We start from the raw sequence: 22,540 nt of genomic DNA, 5'->3' as shown, positions 1-22,540 counted from the left end.
TATGTATGTATGTATGTATGTATTGGACTAGGTGTGTGACTCAGTGGGAGAGCACTTGCCTAGCATGTACCAGGCCCTGGCTTCTATCCCCAGGACCACCAAAAACCAAAAAATATGTTGACTGAACAATAACAGTTCACTACAGGGATGTACCAGTGTTTAATGATTCCCTTTCTGTTGGAATCTTAGGTGGCTGAGATATTTTTTGCTATTATAAACACTACTTGAACAAATATCCTTTGTATGCACATGACAGGAAGGAAAAATAATTTTTTTCATATTCTTAGCTAGGACATCTATAACAAAACAAATCAACGGGAGGAAAAACAGACAAGCTCTTCAATACATGTGGTACACATTGTGCCTAGCATGCAAATAGATCTAATTATGCCGGATTGCACTATCCTGTCAAGTAACTCAAAAGCAGCAGCTCAGACCTATCTTTCTCAGCACGTGCAGTCAAGAGCAGTAAATGGGGTAGGGGGGCACTGACAGGACTTAAAGGAAAAAAGTCGTCAGGTTTCCAAGGATAGGGGTGTGGAAAGGGGTAAGGTTTGTTTTCAGATTCTCCTGCCACACTCAGCACTGAGCAGAGCATAGAACTCCTGCTAAATCTCTTAAATCCCGCCTTTAGGCAAAAAAGTGAGGAGATACAGGATGAGCTTTTGCTTCATTTGATTTTTCAGAATTGCTTTCAGCTCAAAAATAATTTTTTTTTTTTTGTCAAAATGACATATTTTGAGCTGGACGCCAGGCGCATGCCTATTATCCCAGCAACTTGGGAGGCCAGGGCAAGAGGATCACAAATTTGGGGCCAGCTGGACAATTTAGTAAGACCCTGTCTCATAATTAAAAAACAGCTAAAAAGTGACAGTGTGAGCCGGGGATTTAGCTCAGTGGTTCTGCCGCCTGCCTCTCAAGTACAAGGACCGGAGTTTGATCCCTGGTACCAAAAAAAAAAAAAAAAATGTAGCAGTGGTAGAGCCCTCGCTAGTAGGCCTGGCATGCGTGAGCCCTGGACTCACTCCTCAGTGGCACACACACAAAAAAGCATACTTTGGAATGACATATTTTGAGGTTTCCTACTTGTCATTTAAATACTTATGATACATTGCTATATTACATTTATCTTTTTATTAAAAATTTAAGGTGGGGGATTTAGCTCAGTGGTTCCAGTGCCCGCCTCGCAAACACAAGAGCCTGAGTTTGATCCCCAGTACCCCCCAAAAAAAATTTTTTTAAAGCTTTTTTTGTGTGGTGCTGGGGATCAAACCTAAGGCTAAGTATTTGCTAGGCAAGCACTGTGGTATTGAGCACACCCCCAGTCCTAAATTATGTTTGTTGTTTGTTTATGGTAAAGTTTTGTGTTTATTAAAGGTAGGAAAATAAATACACTCCACAGAGAGAATTTGGGCCAAGTAAAAGGAAAATGTACATTCTGCAGTGTGAGAGCAGACTGCTTATGGAATTGAACACGGTACTTGTCCTAAATTAGGTTTATAAATAGGCTAGTTGCTTATATTTAACATCTCTAAAGCTGAGTGCACCTTTATTATGGTAAGGAGCCCACGGAAGCTGGGAACACTTTCCTGTCTCAGGGGTGGTAGTTCTCCCCCCTCCACAACTCTCAGTAGCCTTCATCAGTCTAGAGGGCAGCTCAAATATCTGCCTCAGTGGGTAAAGTTCAAACCTGCTTTTCTAGTTAAAAATCTTACCGAGTCCCTTAAACAAGCGTTAATCACACGTGTTGTATTTGTGACTTGAGGCCGCCCCACTTAGAAATCAAATACCTTCTTATTCTTGTGGGTAAAATGTCGCTTCTTTATTCTAAATAGAAAAGCTCAGCTCTGGAGCTTGACTAATTTGTACTGACAAGTCATTTTATCCCTTAACATTCCTGTAGCATCTGGTGAAACTCCTTTCAATCAGAACAAATATATATATATATATATATATTTTTTTTTTTTTTGTTTTTTTTTTTGTTCCAGGGAGTGAGCTCGGGTCCTTGTGCTTGGAAGGCGGGCCACCGAACCGCTGAGCTAAATCCCCAGCCCTCAGAACAAATATTTTAAAAAATTAAATGACATGTGTTTTAGAGTTTTGGGACTTTTGGGCTTTATAATAATTGAAATAAACCTGAACTATTTTTAGTCCTGACTTTTAAAAACAATTTGGTTTTTTTTCTTTTCTGCCGTTTGTTTATAATTTCTATACCATGGGGCCGGGGATTTAGCTCAGCGCTTTGGTGGCCTGCCTTGCAAGCACAAGGACCCGAGTTCAATCCCCGGAGCCAAAAAAAAAAAAAATTCTTTACCTTTTTGTGTGCATGTTTCATTGTTGTAGAAGTTTATTGCGATATAAGAAATGTTATTTATTCATTGAACCAACTGCTAGACACATTTAAAATTATTAAAACAGAGACCAAAGGGTACATGTTGGAGAAATATGTGGGGTTTTGTTTTTTTTGGTTCCAGGGATCGAACTCAGGACCTTGTGCTTGGGAGGCAGGCGGCACCACTACTGAGCTAAATCCCTGGCCTGTTATGTCCTATGGGCTTTAGCATTGAGCATTAAAAAAAATTTTTTTTGGTTGGGTTTTTAAGAATGTAGTTTTACTACAATAGTACACAGGATCCTAATGAGATAATTAATAATGTGAAATAGGAAGTAAAGGGCTAAAGGTGTAGGGAAAGTGGGAAGGGTGGGGGAAAGGTAATAAGGGAGAGGAAAAAAATATGAGAAACTGAAAAAATGGAAATAAAGTGTTTGTAAATGGGGAGGGGAGGAGGGGGTGAAGGGAGGGCAGGGACAAGGGGAAAAATGAGAATCAAGACCTATTATGTAAAGGTACAGAATCCCAATGATGAATGTAATTGTATTGTATACCTAGATTGTACCAATAACCTCAATGAAAAGAAAAAAAAATGTAGTTTTATTTTGTTTGGGTGGTTGCTAATGGCTCCCAACAGTTACTTCCATCGATAATTCTCTGGGGCTTTTGTGTAGATTATTCCTTTCATTAAGTTTCTTCTTTTGATGTTTGTTTCTAATACTTACCACGCGATTTTCTGCCTTTCTTTTTCTTTTTCTCTCTCTTTTTTTTTTTTTTTTTTTTTTTTTTTTTTGTACTGGGAATTGAACTCAGGGCCTCAAATTTGCCAGGCAGGGGCTGTACAGCTGAGCTACATCCCTGGAACTAATTTTCTGCCTTGTGCTGCTTCTAAATGTTAGTCTAAGAATTTATTCTCAGCATTTAATAACTTAGTGTTGACAGTTCTCCCAAATTTATAACTGTCCTTTATTTCTCCTCTAGTTGGACCTTTGCAGCTACTGTCTTCTTTCTGGTGCTTTTCTGTCCTTCTGACCCATTTTTCAAACTCAGGGCCTCGCGCTGCTAGATAGGTGCTCTCCTGCTAAGGTCAGCCGGCCTCCTGACCTCCCCAGCCCCTCCCTCCCGCATCAGTCTCCGCCTATGACGGCCTTCTGGGTGCACACTGGGATAACCCCCAACCTCTCAGACTCCGCATGTGCAGAATTGAGCTCTTGTAGCATCCAACTTTCCTCTTGCAGACTTTCTCTTAACAGGTAAGGTAGCTCTTCCTTCGCAAAGGCATCTTTGACTCCTCTCTTCCTTGGACTTGTAGCGACTGTCAGCAAGTACTACCATCAGAATATATCAGAAATTCCGCCACTTTTCACCACCCGCTGCCTCCTCCCTATTCTATGTGTCACTCACTGTCTCCTGTAGGTCATACAGTAAGTTCTTAAATGTCTGCCTGTTCCTCCTTTCTCAAAACACACCTGTCAAAGTGAGAGTTACTCTTTTCTGCCAAAATGCTTCACTGGTTTTCTATTCAATGCATAATAGAGCCAGAACTTTTATTATGACCAATAAGGCTCACGTGATCTAGCTCAAGTTACTCTTCTGGCTTCTGTATCCCAAACCCAGCCCACAACTGAACTCCATTCACTGCACTCCAACATGTTGGCCTCCATAAGCTCCCACTGACTCTCAGATCAGGAGCACCTGGCCTCCCTGTCTGGAATGTGCTGTTCAGATACCCACAGCTGGATTCTTTACATCTTTACTCCAGAGTCGCCTTCTCAGCAGGACCTGTTAGCACTGTGTGTAAAATGTCTGTTCTTTCCCATCCCTATCCCCCTTTCTATGTTTTTCTCTGTTTAGGACCTGTCTTGAGCACATACATTTACTTATTTATCCTATGTCAGCCCCATTTTAAGCTCCTTGAAAGCAAAAATAGCCAGAGGTGGGTGGTAACCTTTTTAAGTATCTTCTACATCTCTAGCACCAAGGCATAATTTCGCTGTCTCCCTATTTCTGTTGGTAGTTTCCAAATCATAGGTCCAAACCTTACATCTCTTAAACCTTGCAGTAGTTACCATTTTCTTGTTACTGTATTTTCTTTTCATGGGAAGCGCCAGTCTGAAGACCATTTCTGTGCCTTCAAAGGCGTAGTTCAGGTGCTGGGTGTGTGGCTCAGTGGTGAAGTGTGTGCCTAGAAACACAAGGCCCTGCTTTTGTTTTTGTTTGGTACCGGGAATCAAACTCAGGACTTGCACCTGTGAGGCAGGTGCTGGCTCCACTGAGCTAAACCTCTGGTCCTGCCTCAAATAGTCTTTTTACTGTTTATTGCACCATTATTTGCAATAACCATAAAACTAGCTTAACCTGTAATTAAAGTTCTTAATAAGCTTAGAAATTCTAATAACAATTTTAATCTTTTTAAACAATGTAAATATTGAAACAAAATCCACATCAGTATTAATTTGGATCTTTTGATAGCAGTATATACTTTCACTATGTGAACCTCTGTGGTGAGCAGGTTGTGGTAGCACAGGCCTGTTCTCCCAGCACTGAGACCGAGACAGAAGAATCATGGGAGATTGAGGCCAACCTCCGCTTCATGGCAAGACCCTGTCTCAAGAAAACAGCAACAGTGCTTGTTTCAGCAGCACATATACTAAAACTGGAATGATACATAGCTGGGTGTAGCCGGGTGTGGTGTCACACGCCTATAATCCCAGCACTCAGGAGGCTGAGGCAGGAGGATCACTGTGAGTTTGAGAGCAGCCTGGGCTACATAATTAGTTCCAGGTCAGTCTCAACTACTTAGTGAGCCATCTCAAAAAAACAACAAACAAACAAACAAAAAAATTGGAATGATCCAGAGAAGATTAGCATGGCCCCTGCACAGGGATGCAAACTCATAAAGTGTTCCGTATTTTTTTGTTGTTGTTTGTGATCATCCTGTCTCACCCTGTCAGAGTGCTGGGCTTTACAGGCTGTACCACCATGCCAGGCTCTTATCGTAAAATCTTAAAGTTGAAAGAGATGTTAATGATATTCAAACTTACTTTTCTTTTCTATTTTGGAGGTGGCTTTTGTTTGTTTTTGGTGATATTGGGGATTGAACAGAGGACCCCCCCACTCTACCAGTGAGCTGCATCCCCAGCCCTTCCTTCCTCTCTCTCTCTTCCTTTTTCTTTCTTCTTTCTCCTCCCCTTATAATTTATATATTTAATTTTTTTTTGTACCAGGGATTGAACCTGGGTCCCTGGGCTTGCAAGGCAGGCAACAGAACCACTGAGCTAAATCCCTGGCCCAAGATTTTTTTTTTAAGATGCTGTCTCACTATATAGTTTCAACTGGCCTTGAACTCACTGTAATGAGTTCACTATAGCCCAGGCTGGCCTTGGACTTGTGGCCAGCCCTCCACCTGCCTCAGCCTCCTGAGTGCTGGGATCACAGGTGTGTGCCACCACACCTGGCCTATGCATTTCTGATTTAACGGAGTCATTTAAGAGCTCTCAGAGTCTGACGTCACCTCCACCACTTGTCACATCCACTCTGTGTGATGGTGACTTTCCCAGTGTGTAGCAGGCCTCAGCCATTGCTCCTCCTCCCTATCACCTTCCCAGCCCTTCACCACCAAGCTCCGGCTCACCAGCGCCTGAGCATGTTTGAGACTCGGCTCCAATGGAGCAGTCACTCAAGATCGCTGCCTTCAGCCTTGGAGCTCGTTGAAGGCCAGGGTCCGCTTGCACTTGTACCCTTTGTCCCTGCTGGTGTGTGCACATGTAGCGATGATTTAACTGACTATGGAGTTTGCTCTTTCCTGGGGCAGCAGTTCTACTGTCAGCTGTTAGTTGTGTGATTCCTCGTACTGAGCTAAATCCCGCTTTGGTTATGGCGCCTGCCCGTAGTTGCTCTCTAAAGCTGTATGGAACAAGCCCGCTCCTTCTTCCAAAAGGCTGCAGTTTGGTCTGTGGGTATAGTTCAGTTGGTAGAGTGCTTTTCTAGCATGCACAAAGCCCTGTTCCCAACACGGCAAAAACAAAGTAAAGAAATACAAAGAACTTAAGAATAGAAAGTTTGGGGGTTTTTTGTTTTGTTTTGTTTTTTTGTTTTTTGAGGTGGGTACTGGGGATCGAACTCAGGACCTTGTGCTTTGGTTTTTTTTTTTTTTTTTTTTTGAAAGACTGCATTTCAGATGAAGAGTTGTATGGAGACCATCTCTGTGGTTAATGTGAGGTTTGGAATAAATCTGTCGAAAACTGATAGCTAACCTGAGGCTGACATCATTATATGTATGACCACTGTCACCACTGCTGTTTCTACGTTTCCTGCTGGAAACCTGTGGAGACTTGCAGTGGGAATCCTCAGGCTCTGCAGCTCGTAGAACCTTCCTTTCTGTTCTTCTGTCTTCCTGGTGTCCCGCTAACAGCTTCAGCGTAATATCTCTGACCATCATCTCTGCTCATGTTTGCTTGTAACCAAAAATTTAATGCTGGGCCGGGGATTTAGTTTAATGGTGCCACCGCCTGCCTTGCAAGCACAGGGACCTGAGTTCGATTCCCAGTACAAAAAAAAATAAAAAACAAACAAATTTAATGCTTACATAAGGCAAAACAGACACGACTACATTTTAATGTACAGTCTTTCTACATTTTTATGATTCGATATCTTACCAGGCCATAAAGTATTTGTATTTAAATCATATAACTTGTAATTCACAGGGAGTTCCAAATGAGGGAGCAGATTTTATATCCCCCATGTGATTGTGATCTTAATGCTTGTATGTGCCAAATAGTCTTCCCAGTACAATCAGTGGCCAGATTGTTTAAAGCCTCATTCACTTGTCTCTACTGACTTTAAAATAGGTTCTTCTGTTGTTTGTGTTTGCTTGTCTGGGAGTTTGAGTAGTGGGCTTTCCCAAGCCAGTCTGGCTGGTTTCCCATTCTGAGACTGGCACGGTGGGTTTTGTCATGGGGGCTAGAGGTGGGCACAGAAACCTGCAGTGAGAGGTGCGAGGGAGGGAAGGGAATGAGGAAAAAGAGGAAATGAGTTATATCATGTACAGATACAAATTCCCTAGGATGAATGTGATCATTATGTATATCTGAAATGTACCAATAAATGTTTTGCTTCAAAAAAAACCAACCCCCCCCAAAAAAAATACTGAGCCACGTGTGGTGATGCATCCCCTCTAATCCCAGTACATAGTCAGAGGCTGAGGCAGGAGGATCACTACAAATTGGAAGCCATCTTGGGCTGCATAGCAAATTCAAGACCAGCCAGAACTACATGGTGAGTCTCTGTCTCAAGATAAACAAAATAGCCAGGGATTTAGCTCAGTGGTTCCACCACCTGCCTCACAAGTGCAAAGACCTGAGTTCAATCCCTGATACCAAAAAAAAAAAAAGAGGGAAGAAAAACAAAAAGGGCTGGGGATTTAGTCCAGTGGTGCTGCCACCTGCCTTGCAAGCACAAGGTCCTGAGTTTGGTCCCAGTACAAAAAGAAAAAAAGAAAAACAAAACAACCCAAACATAACTCTGCCAGTAGTGCAGAGACTGAGGAGGCAGGAATATAAGCGATGGGATCAGAGGCCACTGCAGTAGATTAGACAAGAGGCCATAAGAGTTTCAGCAAGTCAGGGAAGGCTAGCTACCTGTGGGCAGATTTGAGCAATATTCAGGAAGCAGAATTGATAGAAACCTCATGATGGATTCAGCGGAGGGCTGTGGAGAGAGAACAGAAGGTGTTCTGTTAGGTTCCTGGTCTAGGCAGCTAGATGATGGAGACCCAGTTTGTAGAGGTGTAGGGGTGGGCAGGGGAATGCTCAAGATTTTAGTGTGGAGTAATATGAATCAAAGGTGGGATTTCTGCACTTTAAAGAAGCTGCCAGATGACTCTAATGCACTCCCCAAGTTAAGAAATGTTAGTATAAAGAAAAAATAATAGAGAACTGTTGATATTGAGTTGAATGTTTGAAACTAAAGTTCACAAGAGTTTGGTGAGGGATGTGTAATGCCATATGCCTCTAGTGCCAGCTACTCAGGAGGCTGAGGCAGGAGGATTAAAAATAAAGTCATGGGCCGGGGATTTAGCTCAGTGGTTCCACCACCTGCCTCATAAGCACAAGGTCCTGAGTTTGAGCACCGGTACAAATAAATAAATAAATAAATAAATAAAATAAAAAATTCAGTCACCCTGGGCTGTTTAATACAACTCTCTCAAGAAAAGAAAGATGGTGGTGGGGGTGGAGGGATGTAGCTCAGTCTCCCTGCATTCAATCCTCAGTACTAAAAAAGCAAAAGAAAAAAAACACAGGTGGACAGGTGTGCTGGCACACAGCTATAATCCCAGCACTTGTGAAGCTACGGCAGGAGGATTACCAGAAGTTGAGGTCAGCCTGGGCTACATAATCCAAAAAAACCTCGCAAATAAATAAGATTATGGGATGATTCCAGTGGAGAAGGGAATGTTGAATATATAGGGAAGAGCATAATGATTCCACCTATACAAAGCTCAGATGGAAAAAACTGATTGTAGTTATGAAGGTAGTTAATGGTAGTATAATGAGAGAACAGGAGAGAACAGTTGTAAGGAAAGTAGGGTATTGATCCATTATTGATAATTTGGTAACTCTGGGTACTGTGCTGGCTGCCCCTTGACTGGGGTTGTCCATATTCCTTGGGCCAGCTCAGCTTTTAGCCTGACCCAATCCCCTGGGTTGTAAACTACTACACTATTTAAAATTTTTAAGGGCCGGGGATTTAGCTCAGTAGTTCTGGCACCTGCCTTGCAAGTGCAACAACCCGAGTTCGATCCCCAGTACCAAAAAAAAAAAAAAAAAAAAAAAAAAAAATCTTATTTAAAAAAAAAAAAGAAGCATATCCATATCCAGGCCGGGGATTTAACTCAGTAGTTCTGGCGCCCGCCTCACAAGTGCAAGGACCTGAGTTCGATCCCCGGTACCAAAAAAAAGAAAGAAAATTTTTATTTATTATAATTTTTATGCCTACTCAACATCATTTACCATGTAGATTTTCTTACTGGGTATGGTGGCACACACCTGTAATCCCAGCAGCCAGAAGGCTGAGGAAGGACTATTGAGAGTTCAGTGCCAGTCTGGATTACATATTGAGATCCTGTCTTTAAAAAAAAATTTTTTTTCTCACTGAAAGAGAAATCAAAGATGTACTGTACTACTCCACAGTTGTATTCTCTAAATGTTAATCATTTTTCAATACTGATACAATATTTGAAGCTGACACTTAAACATTGAAATTTTTTGCACTTATCTAACAGTATTATAATCAGGCTACAGTTTTGCTACAAGTACATTTTGTGTTTGTCTTTAGTACCAGGACCCTCTGGTGACAATGGCATCAGTATTACTATGATTTTGATGGCCTGGATGGTTATTGCAATGATCTTGTTTCTTCTGAGACCTCCCAATCTAAGAGGATCCAACTTGCCAGGAAAGCCAAGCAGTCCTCATAATGTAAGTGCTGTGTGTTTTAAGTGTTGGTGGAATGGGTGTGTGTCTGTGGCCTGGGGAGGGAAAGAGCTTATTCTGACTGAAATGTAGTATCTAAATTAGCAAAAGGGAGGCTTAACTCATGCATTGAGTTCTTCCTGTGTAGTCTAGTATATCTTGCAGTTCACCATAGAGAACAGCACAAATGAGTAGTCCAGTAATTTAAAAGTGAATTCCAGTCTCACAAGAAACATCAAAGATCACACTCATATGCTACCGCCTGCCTCACAAGTCTAAGGTCCCAAGTTGGATCTCCGGTACAAAAAAAAAAACAAAACAAATCACACTCATAACACAACTGGAAGCTCCGTCCTCCACCATCCCCTCTGGCCAGCTCGCAGCTGGGCCTTGACTGCTCACACTTCCTCCTCACCCTCACTCTCTCTGCAGCTTCAGTTCAGCATCTCACCCCTTCCAGCTGAGCGTTTAAATTCAGTGCATGCAAAGACTCAGAGCCTATCTGGCTAAATTCTGTTTTCTTCTTGTTTTCCCATAAGATTAATTTTCAGGCCAGGGATTTAGCTCAGTGGTTCGGTGGCCTGCCTTGCAAGCGCAAAGACCCAAGTTCAATCCCCGGTACCAAAAAAAAAAAAAAAAAAAAAGATTAATTTTCCTTTTTTTTAGATTTAAAAATTGCAGAGGCAGGTCGAGGGACTTAGCTCAGTGGTTCTGCTACCTGCCTTGCAAGCACAAGGGCCTGAATTCGATCCCTGGTACCAAAAACAAAACAACAAACATAGTGATCGTCCTAGTATCAACATTGTACATCCTGTCAACAGTGTAGAAGGGCTCCCTTTTCCACACAACCTCACCAGCATTTGTTATTTTTGTGTTACACATGATGGCCATTCTTTCTGGAATAAGGTGTTGTTTTAATTTGCATTTTTCTAATGGCCAGAAATGTTGAACATTTTTTTATGTATTTGTGGGCCATTTGTACTTCTGAGAATAAGTGTCTGTTCATTTCACTTACCTGTGTGTGTGTGTGTGTGTGTGTGTGTGTGTGTGTGTGTGTGTGGTACCAGGAATCAAATTCAGGACCTTACACTTGCAAGGCAGACTCAGTGCCACTGAGCTAAATCCCCAGCCCACCAGTTACCTATTTTTTGATTGGGTCTTTTGTTGGGGGAGGGCTGTGCTTTTTTTAGTTCTGCATATATTTTTGATATCAGTCCTCTGAGGAATAGGTGGCATTTAACAGCTGAGCTCCATTCCTGCACCTAGGTCACTGAATGAAGTGGTCACTAAATGAGGAATTATATATAATATATATAATATTCAGAACAAAGAAATGGTCAAAGGGAACTCCAACTTGATGACTGCATTTATTTGCGTGACTCTTATATGCAGTACTGTAATGTAGAACTACAGTACTATACTGTACAATATAATCAGCAAAAATTACAGTACTGTATACACAAGTTATACTGTCTGGGCATGGTGGCACATACCTGTAACTTTAGCACATGGGAGTCTGAGGAAAGAAGATTGCTACCAGTTTGAGGCCAACCTGAACTATTTAGCAAGATCCTGTCTCAAAGAAGGGAAAAAACAGAGCTGTTAAGATAATGTTGCATGGTGACTTCGGTTATGAAAGAAGACATTATTAGCACATAGAAAAATCTTAAATTTACTTTTGGTTTTCCTTGAAAGAATGGAGTATTCGGGGCCAGGGATTTAGCTCAGTTGTACTGCTGCCTGCCTCACAAGCACATGGTCCTGAGCTCAATCCCTGGTACCGCCCCCCAAAAAAGAGTCTATTCATAAAACAGCTTGCATACTGTCTTGATAGTATTTTTTCCTTACCCTTTTTTCTTACATTGTATACAGCTTTATTACCTTCTTTTTTTTTTTTTTGGAGACAGGGTCTCACTATGTAGTTGAGACTGACCTGGAACTCACTACGTAGCCCAGGCTGGTCTCGAACTCACAGTGATCCTCCTGCCTCAGCCTCCGAGTGCTGGGATTACAGGCGTGCACCACCATGCCTGGCAAGCTTTATTACTTTCATGTCAAAGAACAACTTCCTCGATGTTTTGGAGCTTAAGAATGCCAATTTAATATCTAGACTTAGAAATAGTTAAAAATGATACACCCCAGATTAAGGCTCATTGTAAGCAGAGGTTCTAGAATAGTAAATAGTCCTTTTGCCCTGTGACTAAGCAAGAAAAAACATTTGTAATTGCAAGTAGAAATACTGATCACCCTTAACTGAGCCCTTACAGAGCATGTCAGTGTAAGTAAATTAAATCTTCCTGAAGACCCCCCAAGACCTGACCTTTTCAGTTCAGATGCTTTCTATTGTAGGTGATGAACACTAATTTAAAGTGGTTTATAAAAGTGGCTGTATTAGTTTACACATTAAAAAACAAAACAGCTGGGCATGGTGGCGCACGCCTGTAATCCCAGCACTCAGGAGGCTGAGGCAGGAGGATTGCTCTGAGTTTGAGACCAGCCTGGGCTACATAGTGAGTTCCAGGTCGGTCTCAACTATGGAGTGAGACCCTGTCTCAAAAAACAAAACAAAACAAAACCTCAAAGGTAGGTTTTAGTGCTTAGAGATTTTGTTTTAGTGTGGTTTTGTTTTGTTTTGTTTTGTTGTGTGACAGGGCCTCTATACATAATCCAGGCTGGCCTTGAGCTCACTGGATCCTCCTGTCTCAGCCTCCCAGGTTCTGGGATTACAGGAGTGTGCCACCACTCTCAGCTTCTGTCATCAGAGACCAGGTTTCTCTCTTCTTACCACCAGATTCATTGCCAGGTGGTCATCCCACAGTTGTAGAATACCTGCCAGAAGCAGCTGCAGCCCCACAATCCTTTTGGACATTATGTGAGAAAGAAAAGGACCTTGCTTTGCAATGAATGCTCAGCCAATCACTTCAGCCAGGGGAAGGTGACTCCTGAAGCTGGAAGAAAATCACCTTGCTGCTATTCAATGTCCCTTTTCCCACATGCCCCAGAGAGGTGTGAGACAAATTGCAAAATTAGTGCTAACCCAGTGTTCCCATGTGTAAAAACGTATGAAAAGTCCAAAATAAACACACAGTTTGGGTTGGAGGATTGGAGCATTGCTACTCAGTTCTTATATGTGTTAGATTGATTGTACCAGGATTGAAGAAGTCACTTAAAGAATATCTTTTCTTTTTCTTATTAGTGCATGCTTACAGCAAATATTGATTCATATTTATTTCTTTTTAATGCCAGGGGCAGGATCCGCCAGCTCCTCCTGTGGACTAACTTTGTGATACTGGAAGCGAAAATAGCTAACACCTTGCACGACCAAATGAACGGAATTGTCTGGAGTGATCTTAACCCACTAGAAGAGTTTTCCTTTTGCGTCTGCAACATGGGATGGTATTGTTTCCATAAGCTTCTAGAAATTTCACTTGCAAACTTATTTTTGCTTCCTGTGTTATCAACATTCCTATTGACAGTATGTTTGAGTAAATGATTATATTAAAAAATATATGTACATGGGGCTTTTTTTGGTTGTCCTAAACTTAAACATTCCATTAATTCTATTTGTGACTATGATCATTAATTTTGTGGTGATTTCTGGCCTGATTGAAGGAAATTTGAGATTTCTGCATTTTAATATTTTAAATAGTTTTGATAGATTTAAAAAATTTTTTTCATACGGTATTTATAAAGTTATTTGGGGTTATCTGGGTCTGTATGAAAGAAAATGAGAACCACAGTTGTATTTACATTTACCTTCTAGTTTATTTTTGGGTGGCAGTTTCCTCTATTTCTGGGCTGTGGCAGCTCTTAGAATATTTTACAAATTATAGGTGAAATCTGTGTCACTCATTACAATTGGTTTATATGGCCATAGTAAGAGGAGAGAAGTGAAATGGTTGTTTACTGATTTTTTTTATTCCCATTAAAAATGTCTAGTGTTAAGAATACTTTAAACAAACATGGTTATCAGTATGATAGATGATTAATAGGCCATTATATAACATTTGCAGTTGCAAGTCACTGTACACTAGCCTTACAAGGTTCATGAAAATAGGGGAAAAGTTCATGTGTTCTGCCATTGCCAGGTAGAATCTGTTCAGTAATAATTTAAGCTATAATTTATTTCTAAAATGAGTGCCTCTCAGGAAGCTTCTTTTCTAACATTTCCCTATTAAAATGAAACTATCTTACATCTGTATTGGGGCCTGTTGGGTTACTGACATTTGAATGCCTATTTATTCACTTTTTTATTTGAAGAAAAAATTTGAGCCTTTTATTATCCTTGCGACTTTAAAATTTTTTACATGAAGTCTTGGTTTATTCCAAGGGAAAATGAGGAAAATAAGAAACAATGAGGAATCTTTTTCTTACTCTTTAACCTCATGCCTATTTGTTGAAGGGGTACATCAGGGTGAGAAAGAGCATAAATATAAGTGAGATTTCAGAGTATATAAAAAAGGAAAAGGGTTCATTTTTATGCTCAGTTTGGAAAAAAAAAGTGAATACAAATAGCATTTTAAATGTCTGCATGACCCATGTGGTTTTAGAGTTTTTCCCTAGCAAATGATTACAGTTTGTTTATGGGGTCTAGAAGATATTTTCCTATCAATGTAAGGATTTCCCTGACAGGTCAGTCTAACCTTTCATTGTACAGCATAGATCTGAGAAATTATTTCTGTGAATTCAATAAACTTCTCTATATCATTATATTGGTTAGTCTCTCTGATATAGTTGTTGTGTGATACTTTTAGGGTATTTTCCCCCTTTATGACTACATTATAGGCCATAAGCATTGTAAAGACATTTTATTACATAATCCAATACTGACTGCTTGCATTCCTCTGTGTGCATTTTATCTTGGCTTTGTGTTCAACTCCCTGAAATATAACCAAATCTGTATTACTTGTGGTAATAAAGGGGTAGTAAATGAACACCACAGAGTAGATTTCCCCTCTTGCTGTGGCCTACTGGCAGCCTTCCCAGCTCTCTAGCTGGTAAAGCAGAAGGGGCTGGACTGGTATAGCATGGAGCTAAATCCCTCCAGCAGTCCTTTTATTGCCCTTACCCCTTGGACTGCAACATTTTGTCCATATTTCCAGTCTAACCTTCTGGTAGATAGTATAGATATTGCTATACTACAATTTACAGAATCTGTGGCTAACAAATCACTGAGAATTGGCTTTGGTTGAAGAAGTGACTAAAAATGAATACACAATGTCTAAGCTTAAAAGCCTGAATTTTTGAATTCTTACTCCTAGTTTATTTCTTTCACAAACTTAATTGACATTACATCTAAATACATTAGCTTCAAAATAATCACAGCATGTAGACCAGCAGCAAAATTAGCACCTCTAGGCCCTGAAATTGAGACCTGGAAAATAACAACTTAGTGAAGAGGACAAGTAGATCTCCGGGAAAACTACAAAGAAACTGAAGACGACACAGAGGAAAGAAAGAAGCAGTCTGAGATGCTAGCAAGCTCCCATAGAGGAGGTCCTGTCTATGAAAAACCAGCTCAGTCCCCAGGAGAAGCTGACACACGGCACCAGCCCTAGGAAAAGCCCACAGGATCTATGCTGCAAACACCAAGTGGGGTTTGCCCTGAATATGACTCCTGCATGACGCATTAGGGTTGGAGAAGAAATTCACTGCCCCAACGGCCATATTTGAGACTGATAGAATCAAGCTATTTTGTAGAGAGGTTTTTGTTTTTTGTGGGTTTTTTTTTGTTTTTTGTTTTTTGTACTGGGGATTGAACTCAGGACCTTGAGCTTGCTAGGCAGGCTGTATGCCGCTGAGCTAAATCCCCGAGAGGTATATTGTTTAAGACAGAGCTACTCCAGCAATCAGAAGTCACAGAATAACTTTACTTTAGAGTGTTCTGGGTTACCCTGTCACAGTGACTGGGTGAAAGACAGCTGCAGGAAAGTCACATAGAAGGAATGGACTAGAAGGAGATTCCCTGAAAAGTTTAAGTCGTGGGTGCTCAGGTTGTGAAGGACGCCATGATCCCACCGTCCAGGGAGAGAAGCCAGCCTGGTGGAGTGATTTTGAGGGGCTGAGTCTGAAAATGCTGACATTAAGTCCAATGGAATGCTTGGCAGCCTGCTTCCAGCACAGCTTAGGGTCTGTTTGCTTTTCCATCTGCCAGTGTGATCAGGGACTTGCCTCAGCGTGGACAGGTGACACATCCAGGAGTATATGGACAGAGGAACCTCTGGAGCAGAGGAGGGACCTAATGGGCCCCTGGCCTTACAGCTAGCCAGAGAAAGCAGAGCTTTGGGGTCACGGGAGGGCACAGACTCTGGGAGCCACTGGAGTGGATTCAAGCCCAAGGGCCAACACACCATCCAAGGACCCTGCCCAGCGGGAGAGGTAGGGCAGGACTGCACATTCACATGCAAGAAGTAGCTCACTCTCCCCACCCAGGATTGTAAAGTACAGTGCATGGCAGTGCTACGGGCCCTAGAAAGAACCACTTGCCCAATCCACAGAGGAATTTTAACTTTCTTTAATTGGAGTTTCTATCCCACTTTTCTTTTTCTTATCTTCCTTTTCTTTTTCAAATTTACTTTTCTTTTTTCATCCTTTACATTCCCCCATTTTTATTTTCATTACTCTTAAGCTTTATTACTTTTTAGCTATTTAGTTGACTGTGCTATCATTGATGAATTCTTTTCTGTTGTTAATGGTAGCATAGCTGTTGCTTTTAATTGGTTTTCTCTGTATGCCAATATCCGGTTTGTGTTTGTTTGTTTATTTTTGGTACTGGGGATCGAACTCAAGTCCTTGTGCTTGTGAGGGAGGCAACAGAACCAGTGAGCTAAATCCTCAGCCCTGGTTTGTCTTTGTATTGTCAACATTACTGCAGCTCCTTTTCTCCTCTCATTGGTGAGACCTAAGGACACAGCACCAGGGAGACTGAACCTAATATCTCCACAGTAGTGACAGTTTTTTTTTCTACCCTAACTGTGCAAAAACAATAGAAAGAAGAGAAAACAAGACAACTCTTAACTCCCAAAAATCTGATCTCTCAGGCACTGAAGCAGAAGACACTATACACAAAGCACTAAAAAACAAATGGTCTAATTGTTTGAGGAGATAGAAGAAACATAAGCAAATGCATATTTATTGATCTCAAAGAAGATTTAAAAGATTTGATGAATAAAATGTTCAACAAGCTTAAAGAAACAAACAATAAACTAATAGAAACAAACAATAAACTAATAGAGTTGCGAAAAAATGCAGTATATGAATGATTACTTTGGAAAAGAATTAGAAAGTATGAGAAGAAAGCAGCATAGATGGGTGATATGAAAAATCCCATGGAAGCAAAGGTTAGCACAGACCTGACCAGGGTGTGGACAGAGTCAGAGACAGAAGACAAAGAAGTGGATGTAGTACATTGAAAACTACATGCTTTTCATTTTCAGGGATACCCTGAAAAAGAGAAAAGAGACCACACAAAAAAGTTGGATCCAACAGCTGCTAGATTACATAAAACTAAAAATTATAGGACTAAAAGAAATATTAGAAGATGACTCAAACGTATAAGAGATTTTTTTCACTGAAATCATTGCAGAAAGTTTTCTAAACCTAGAGTAAGAATTCAATATTCAAATACAAGAGGCTAGCAGGTGTGATGGCACACACCTGTAATCCCAGCACTTGGGAGGCTGAGGCAGAAGGATTGCTGCAAATTTGAAGCCAGCCTGAGCTATATATAGTTCAAGGCCAGCCTGAACTACAAAGTAAGACCCTGTCTCAAAAAAGAAAAGAAAAGGAGAAGAAAAATAAAAAGAGGCTTATAGACCCCAAATAGCTGTGACCAGAAAAGAACCTGTTCCGGATACATCATAATTAGAATTCCAAAAATTTAACAAAAGGAGAGAATACTAAAAGCTGTAAAAAGAAAAACAGCAAGTAGGGGCCGGGGGTTTAGCTCAGTGGTTCGGTGGCCTGCCTTGCAAGCGCAAGGACCTGAGTTCAATCCCCGGTGCCAAAAAAAAAAAAAGGAAAAACAGCAAGTAACTTATAAAGGCAGGAACATAAGAATAACTGAAGATTTCTCAGCACAAACCTCAAACACCAGGAGAGCTTAGAGCAGTTTTTCGAACCCTAAAAGAATTGTCAAATCCAACTTTTATATTCTGTAATTTTAGCTTTCATAATTGATGGAAAAGTAAAGACTACATTACCACTAACCTAGCATTGCAGAATGTATTTAAGGGATTCTTAGATGGACGAGGAGACCATCAGCACCAAAGAACCCAAAAGAAAGCATGTATCTACCTGGGAGAGTAGTTAAAAGAAAAAAAAAAAATAGTACCAAGAAAAGAATGCAATGGCATGTTTCAATAATGTCGTAGAATAATAGCACCCAATGTCAGTGGTCTCTTAACTCCCCAGGTAAAAGATACAGACTGGCAGATTAAATTTTTTTTTTTAATGCAACCATATATTACCTACAGGAGACACACCTCATCCAAAGCAAGTATATAGACCAAAAGTGAAAGAATGGAAAATGGTACTCCATTTAACCAGAGCCCCAAAACAGGCAGGAGTAGCCATCTTATCTTCAGACACAACAGACTTCAAGTCAAAACTAATCAGAAGAGACAAAAATGGCCACTACATACTGGCAAAGGGAATAAATCAACAGGAAGAGATAACACTTGTAAAATCTGTGCCCTGAGTGTTGACTCACCCAATTTCATAACACAGTTATTGGGCTTGAAAGGACAGATACTAGTAGAGTCATGGGGGTAAGGGATCTTCAATACCCTACTCTCATAAACAGCAGTTAAAGCGCACCACTGAGAAAATGGGCTTAACATACCTACAGTGTTTCTGCCAACAACAGAATACACAATTTTTTCAAAAGCACACAGAACTTTTTCCAGAATAAATCATATCTTAGGCCATAAAGTATGCTTAAATACAAGAAAAGAATTGAAATAATTCCCTGCATACTATCAGATCATAGTGAAATGAGGTAAGAAATCAACAGCAAAAGAAGCCACAGAAACTACACAAACACATGGTGATTAAGTAATACATTACTAAATGATCAGTGGATGGGGGAAGAAATAAAAGTTCCTAGAACCAAATGACAGTGAAAGCACGACATTCCAAACCGGTGGGACACAATGAATGCATTCCGAGAGGGAAGCTTATAGCGGTAGATGCTCACATAAAGAGAGGTGATCTCAAATAAATACCTAATGGTACCTCTCAGGATCAAAGACAAGAACAGTCCAAATCTCAGACTAACAGAGGGAAAGAAATCATAAAGATCTGAGCAGATACTAATGAAATTGAGACCAATAAAACAATACAAAGGATCAATGAATCAAAAAGTTGTTTCATTTAAAAGGTAGGAAGGGATTTGGTGATGGGAAAGACAGGACTGAGAGGGGAGGAGAAGGGAAAGTAAAATGGAACCAACTCCCCCTCAATGAATGTATTTACTATGTATCACAATATACTAATAAAAAAGAAAAAATGTATCAGCCTTTTCTTCTTATAGGCCTATTACATTTGCAACAAAAGTTGTTAATGAAGTATTTACTCCTGGAGTTTTTTGCTTGTTTAATTTTTCCGCATTATGTAAAAGACAGTGTACTGCACATAAAGTGTTCTTACTAACCTGACTAGTAATTTATATTCTGTTTAATTCTTACAGCTTTCCATGTGGCCTCGAGTGCATTCTTAAATCATTATTCACCTTGTAAGCATTCACTCCAGCTGTAGCTATACTGTACTCCTTTTCAAGTTATCTGGGTAAAAGAGAGGTGAAGCTTACATTTTTGTCATTTTGGATTCTTGAAACTTTCCTCAAATGCTGGAGGTGTGGCTCATTGGTAGAGCACTTGCTTAGCATGCACACAGCCTGGGTTCCAAAAAAAAAAAAAAAGTTTATTTTATGGCCATTTAAAGTTGTTTAGAGGCTGGGGATTTAGCTCAGTGGTTCCGCCGACTGCTTTGCAAGCACAAGGTCCCAAGTTTGATCCCCAGTACCAAAAAAACAACAAAAGAGGTTTTAGCATATTTCTCAAGGCAAGTTTGGATCTGGGGACTCATCTCAGTGGCGCTGCCACCTGACTCACAAGCACAAGTTCCTGATTTCGATCCCAGTACCCCCCCCTGAAAAAACAAAGAAAAACAAAAACACATAAAGTTGTTTTATTCAGAATAATGGTACTTTTGTTTTGCTTCCCATATGGAAAAGGTGAAATCAGAATTATTTTTTTTAAACAGGGGTATCAAACTCTGGCCCTTACGCTTGCAAAGCAGGCAGCAGAACCATTCATCTAAATCCCCGGCCCCTAGAACTTTTTATAGTAAAAGATTTTTACCTATTAAAGCACTAGCAAATGGTCTGGTTGTCATATTTCAAATGGCAGAGATTTTCAGGAGTAATTATCGAGTAGTGCTAGTTGGTCCGAAGGTTGTGGGTTATTGTTAAACTGATTATTGAGTAGTGCTAATACCATGGTTATTATTAGTGTCTTTGTGGTACGTGATGTGAAATGTTGATGGAATCGCCAATATCAAGGAACCTTGGAAGTCCATCACTCTGGAGAAAGTCTGTCATTCAAAATGAGTACCTTATGTGCTGGCATTTGGCCAGTTTAGTTTAAGACGCAAACTAGCAACCTGAAGAAAGAATAATGAAGTGTTTACAGTTAATGGTGAAATCTTGTTGCAATAGTAGGGTTAGTCTTACTATTATTTCTAACTAAAAAAATCATGCATATTTGTTACCATGTCTGATGATTACTTTGTTGAAAAGCAAAAGTGGTCATGTGATGAGTTAAATGTAAATTTGCTGTTTTTAAATGTTAAAATCATGCCAAACAAATGTCTGTGCCATCTAGGGTTTATTGTTAATCTTTTACTGAATACTTCGATTGGGATAAAGGGCTTGTACTATGCACTTTTTATTAATGAATAAATAGAAAATGTTAGTAACACTTTGTTTTCTGTTTGGCTTTTGTGGGAAGAAAAATAAGCATCTTGTGCTTAGTAAGCTGTTAACATCCTATGTTAAGCTTTCTTTATAAGACTTCTTATTCCTAACTAAAGATGTTCCTAAGAGAGAACTTTAAGTTGTTTTTTTTGTTTGTTTATTTTGTTTTTTTTAATGTGTAATAGCTCTATGCAGCAGGTATTCACAAGAGGTTCAGAGAATCTCTAGGAAATTAGATTACAGTTTTATTTCTTTAGTAAGTAGAGATTTGCTTTGAGGGAATAATATCCAGTAGTGTAATTTGACCAGACTTGTATTTCCTAAAAGGACCTAGATGTGCATCTGTACTGAAAAACATACAAATGTGAAAATTTGCTTTTGCTCCAACCCAGACACTAAAGATATGTAAAGTCCAAATACAGGTAGAAACGGTGGTTTCTGACATGAAATTTATGTCAGTATCTGCAGTGTCTTTAATGTTATTTAAATGACAAAATGTGTGGAATATACGATTTCCTGGGGGCAGTATCATCAGCCTGAAGTTCACCATGTACCTGTCAGTGCATCTCTGGGTCTAGTAAAGCTGTCAAGTTTCATTAAATGGCTTTGAAATCTTAGTTTTCCTCCTGGAAAATGGAATTCAAATAAAATAAAAGTTCGGCGGGGCGTGGTGACCCAGGCCTGTAATCCCAGCACTTTGGAGGCTGAGGCAGGAGGATTGCTATGAGTTCAAGACCAGCCTGGACTACATAGTGAGTTCCAGGTCAGTCTCAACTACACAGTGAGACCCTGTCTCAAAAAACCAAAAATAAATAAATAAATAAAAGTTCTTGCTTCTTGCCATTTCACTTGATTTCCTCAGTTCTGGATTCCAGTTTAGAACTGGACACATTGGCACCCTTCTCACAAAACAAAGCAGAGAGTAGAGTTGAGCTGTTGGTTTTTTACTTAGTTTTTTCCCCCCTCAAAATATACCTCATAAATACCAACCATGGTTCTTTTTCACTGTCTGCTCCTTTTTTTTTTTTTTTTTTAAAGATAGGGTCTTGCGGCTCTGAACTCACCATGAAGCCCAGGCTGGCCTCAAACTCGCAGCAATCCTCCTGCCTCAGACTCCTGAGTGCTGACATTACAGGCATGCACTGCCATGCCTGGCTCACTGTTTTTAAAGACAGTAGGCTGGGGATTTATCTCAGTGGTTCCACTGCTGCCCTCACAAGTGCAAGGTCCCGAGTTCGATCCCCTGGACCAAAAAAAAAAAAAGAATCTGGGGCTGGGTGTGGTGGCACACACATGTAATCCCAGCACTCAGGAGGCTGAGGCAGGAGGACTGCTGTGAGTTCGAGGCCAGCCTGGGCTACATAGTGAGTTCCAGGTCAGTTTCAACTACATAGTGAGACCCTGTCTCAAAAAAGCAAAAGAAAAAAAGAATCTGTTACAAATACCTTCATTAGTCAATGTCAAAAGGATAGGTGCTTTATATACAAAAGTAAAAAAAAAGTCATCACAGGCCCTAGGCTGACATTAAACTTTGGAAGTCTTGATATCCTAAGGAGGATTCCTTAGCATTAGTGCAGGACAATTTTGTAATGTAAATCTGAAGCAGGAATCTGTACTCAAAAAAAATTTTTATATCCCTTATAGATGTCAATCTTCATTTTTATCCAACTTTTTTTAAAAGCTGGGGATTGAGGGCTGGGGATTTAGTTCAGTGGATCTGCCTCATAAGTGCAAGGTCCCAAATTCTATCCGTACCAAAAA

At 40.3% G+C, this 22,540-nt stretch overlaps 1 protein-coding gene and 1 pseudogene across 2 annotated transcripts in view; both read left to right on the top strand.

Annotated features, from left to right (window-relative positions):
- Positions 1–15,222, top strand: part of Smim14 (small integral membrane protein 14) — a 76,128-nt gene extending 60,906 nt beyond the window's left edge. For both annotated transcript variants that reach the window (XM_010625118.2, XM_019207619.2), the window contains exons 4-5: positions 9,668–9,810; positions 13,051–15,222. In XM_010625118.2, coding sequence (XP_010623420.1) covers positions 9,668–9,810; positions 13,051–13,083 — 176 coding nt within the window. In that variant the 3' untranslated portion in view covers positions 13,084–15,222. The remainder of the gene's footprint in view (positions 1–9,667; positions 9,811–13,050) is intronic.
- Positions 5,166–5,248, top strand: LOC117284257 (annotated as a pseudogene).
- Positions 15,223–22,540: the final 7,318 nt, after the last annotated feature.

The sequence above is a fragment of the Fukomys damarensis genome, unplaced genomic scaffold, assembly GCF_012274545.1.
Source record: "Fukomys damarensis isolate Sample0158 unplaced genomic scaffold, DMR_v1.0_HiC HiC_scaffold_35, whole genome shotgun sequence".
NCBI classification, from domain to species: Eukaryota; Metazoa; Chordata; class Mammalia; order Rodentia; family Bathyergidae; genus Fukomys; species Fukomys damarensis.
This window is presented reverse-complemented; position numbering and strand designations above follow the sequence as displayed.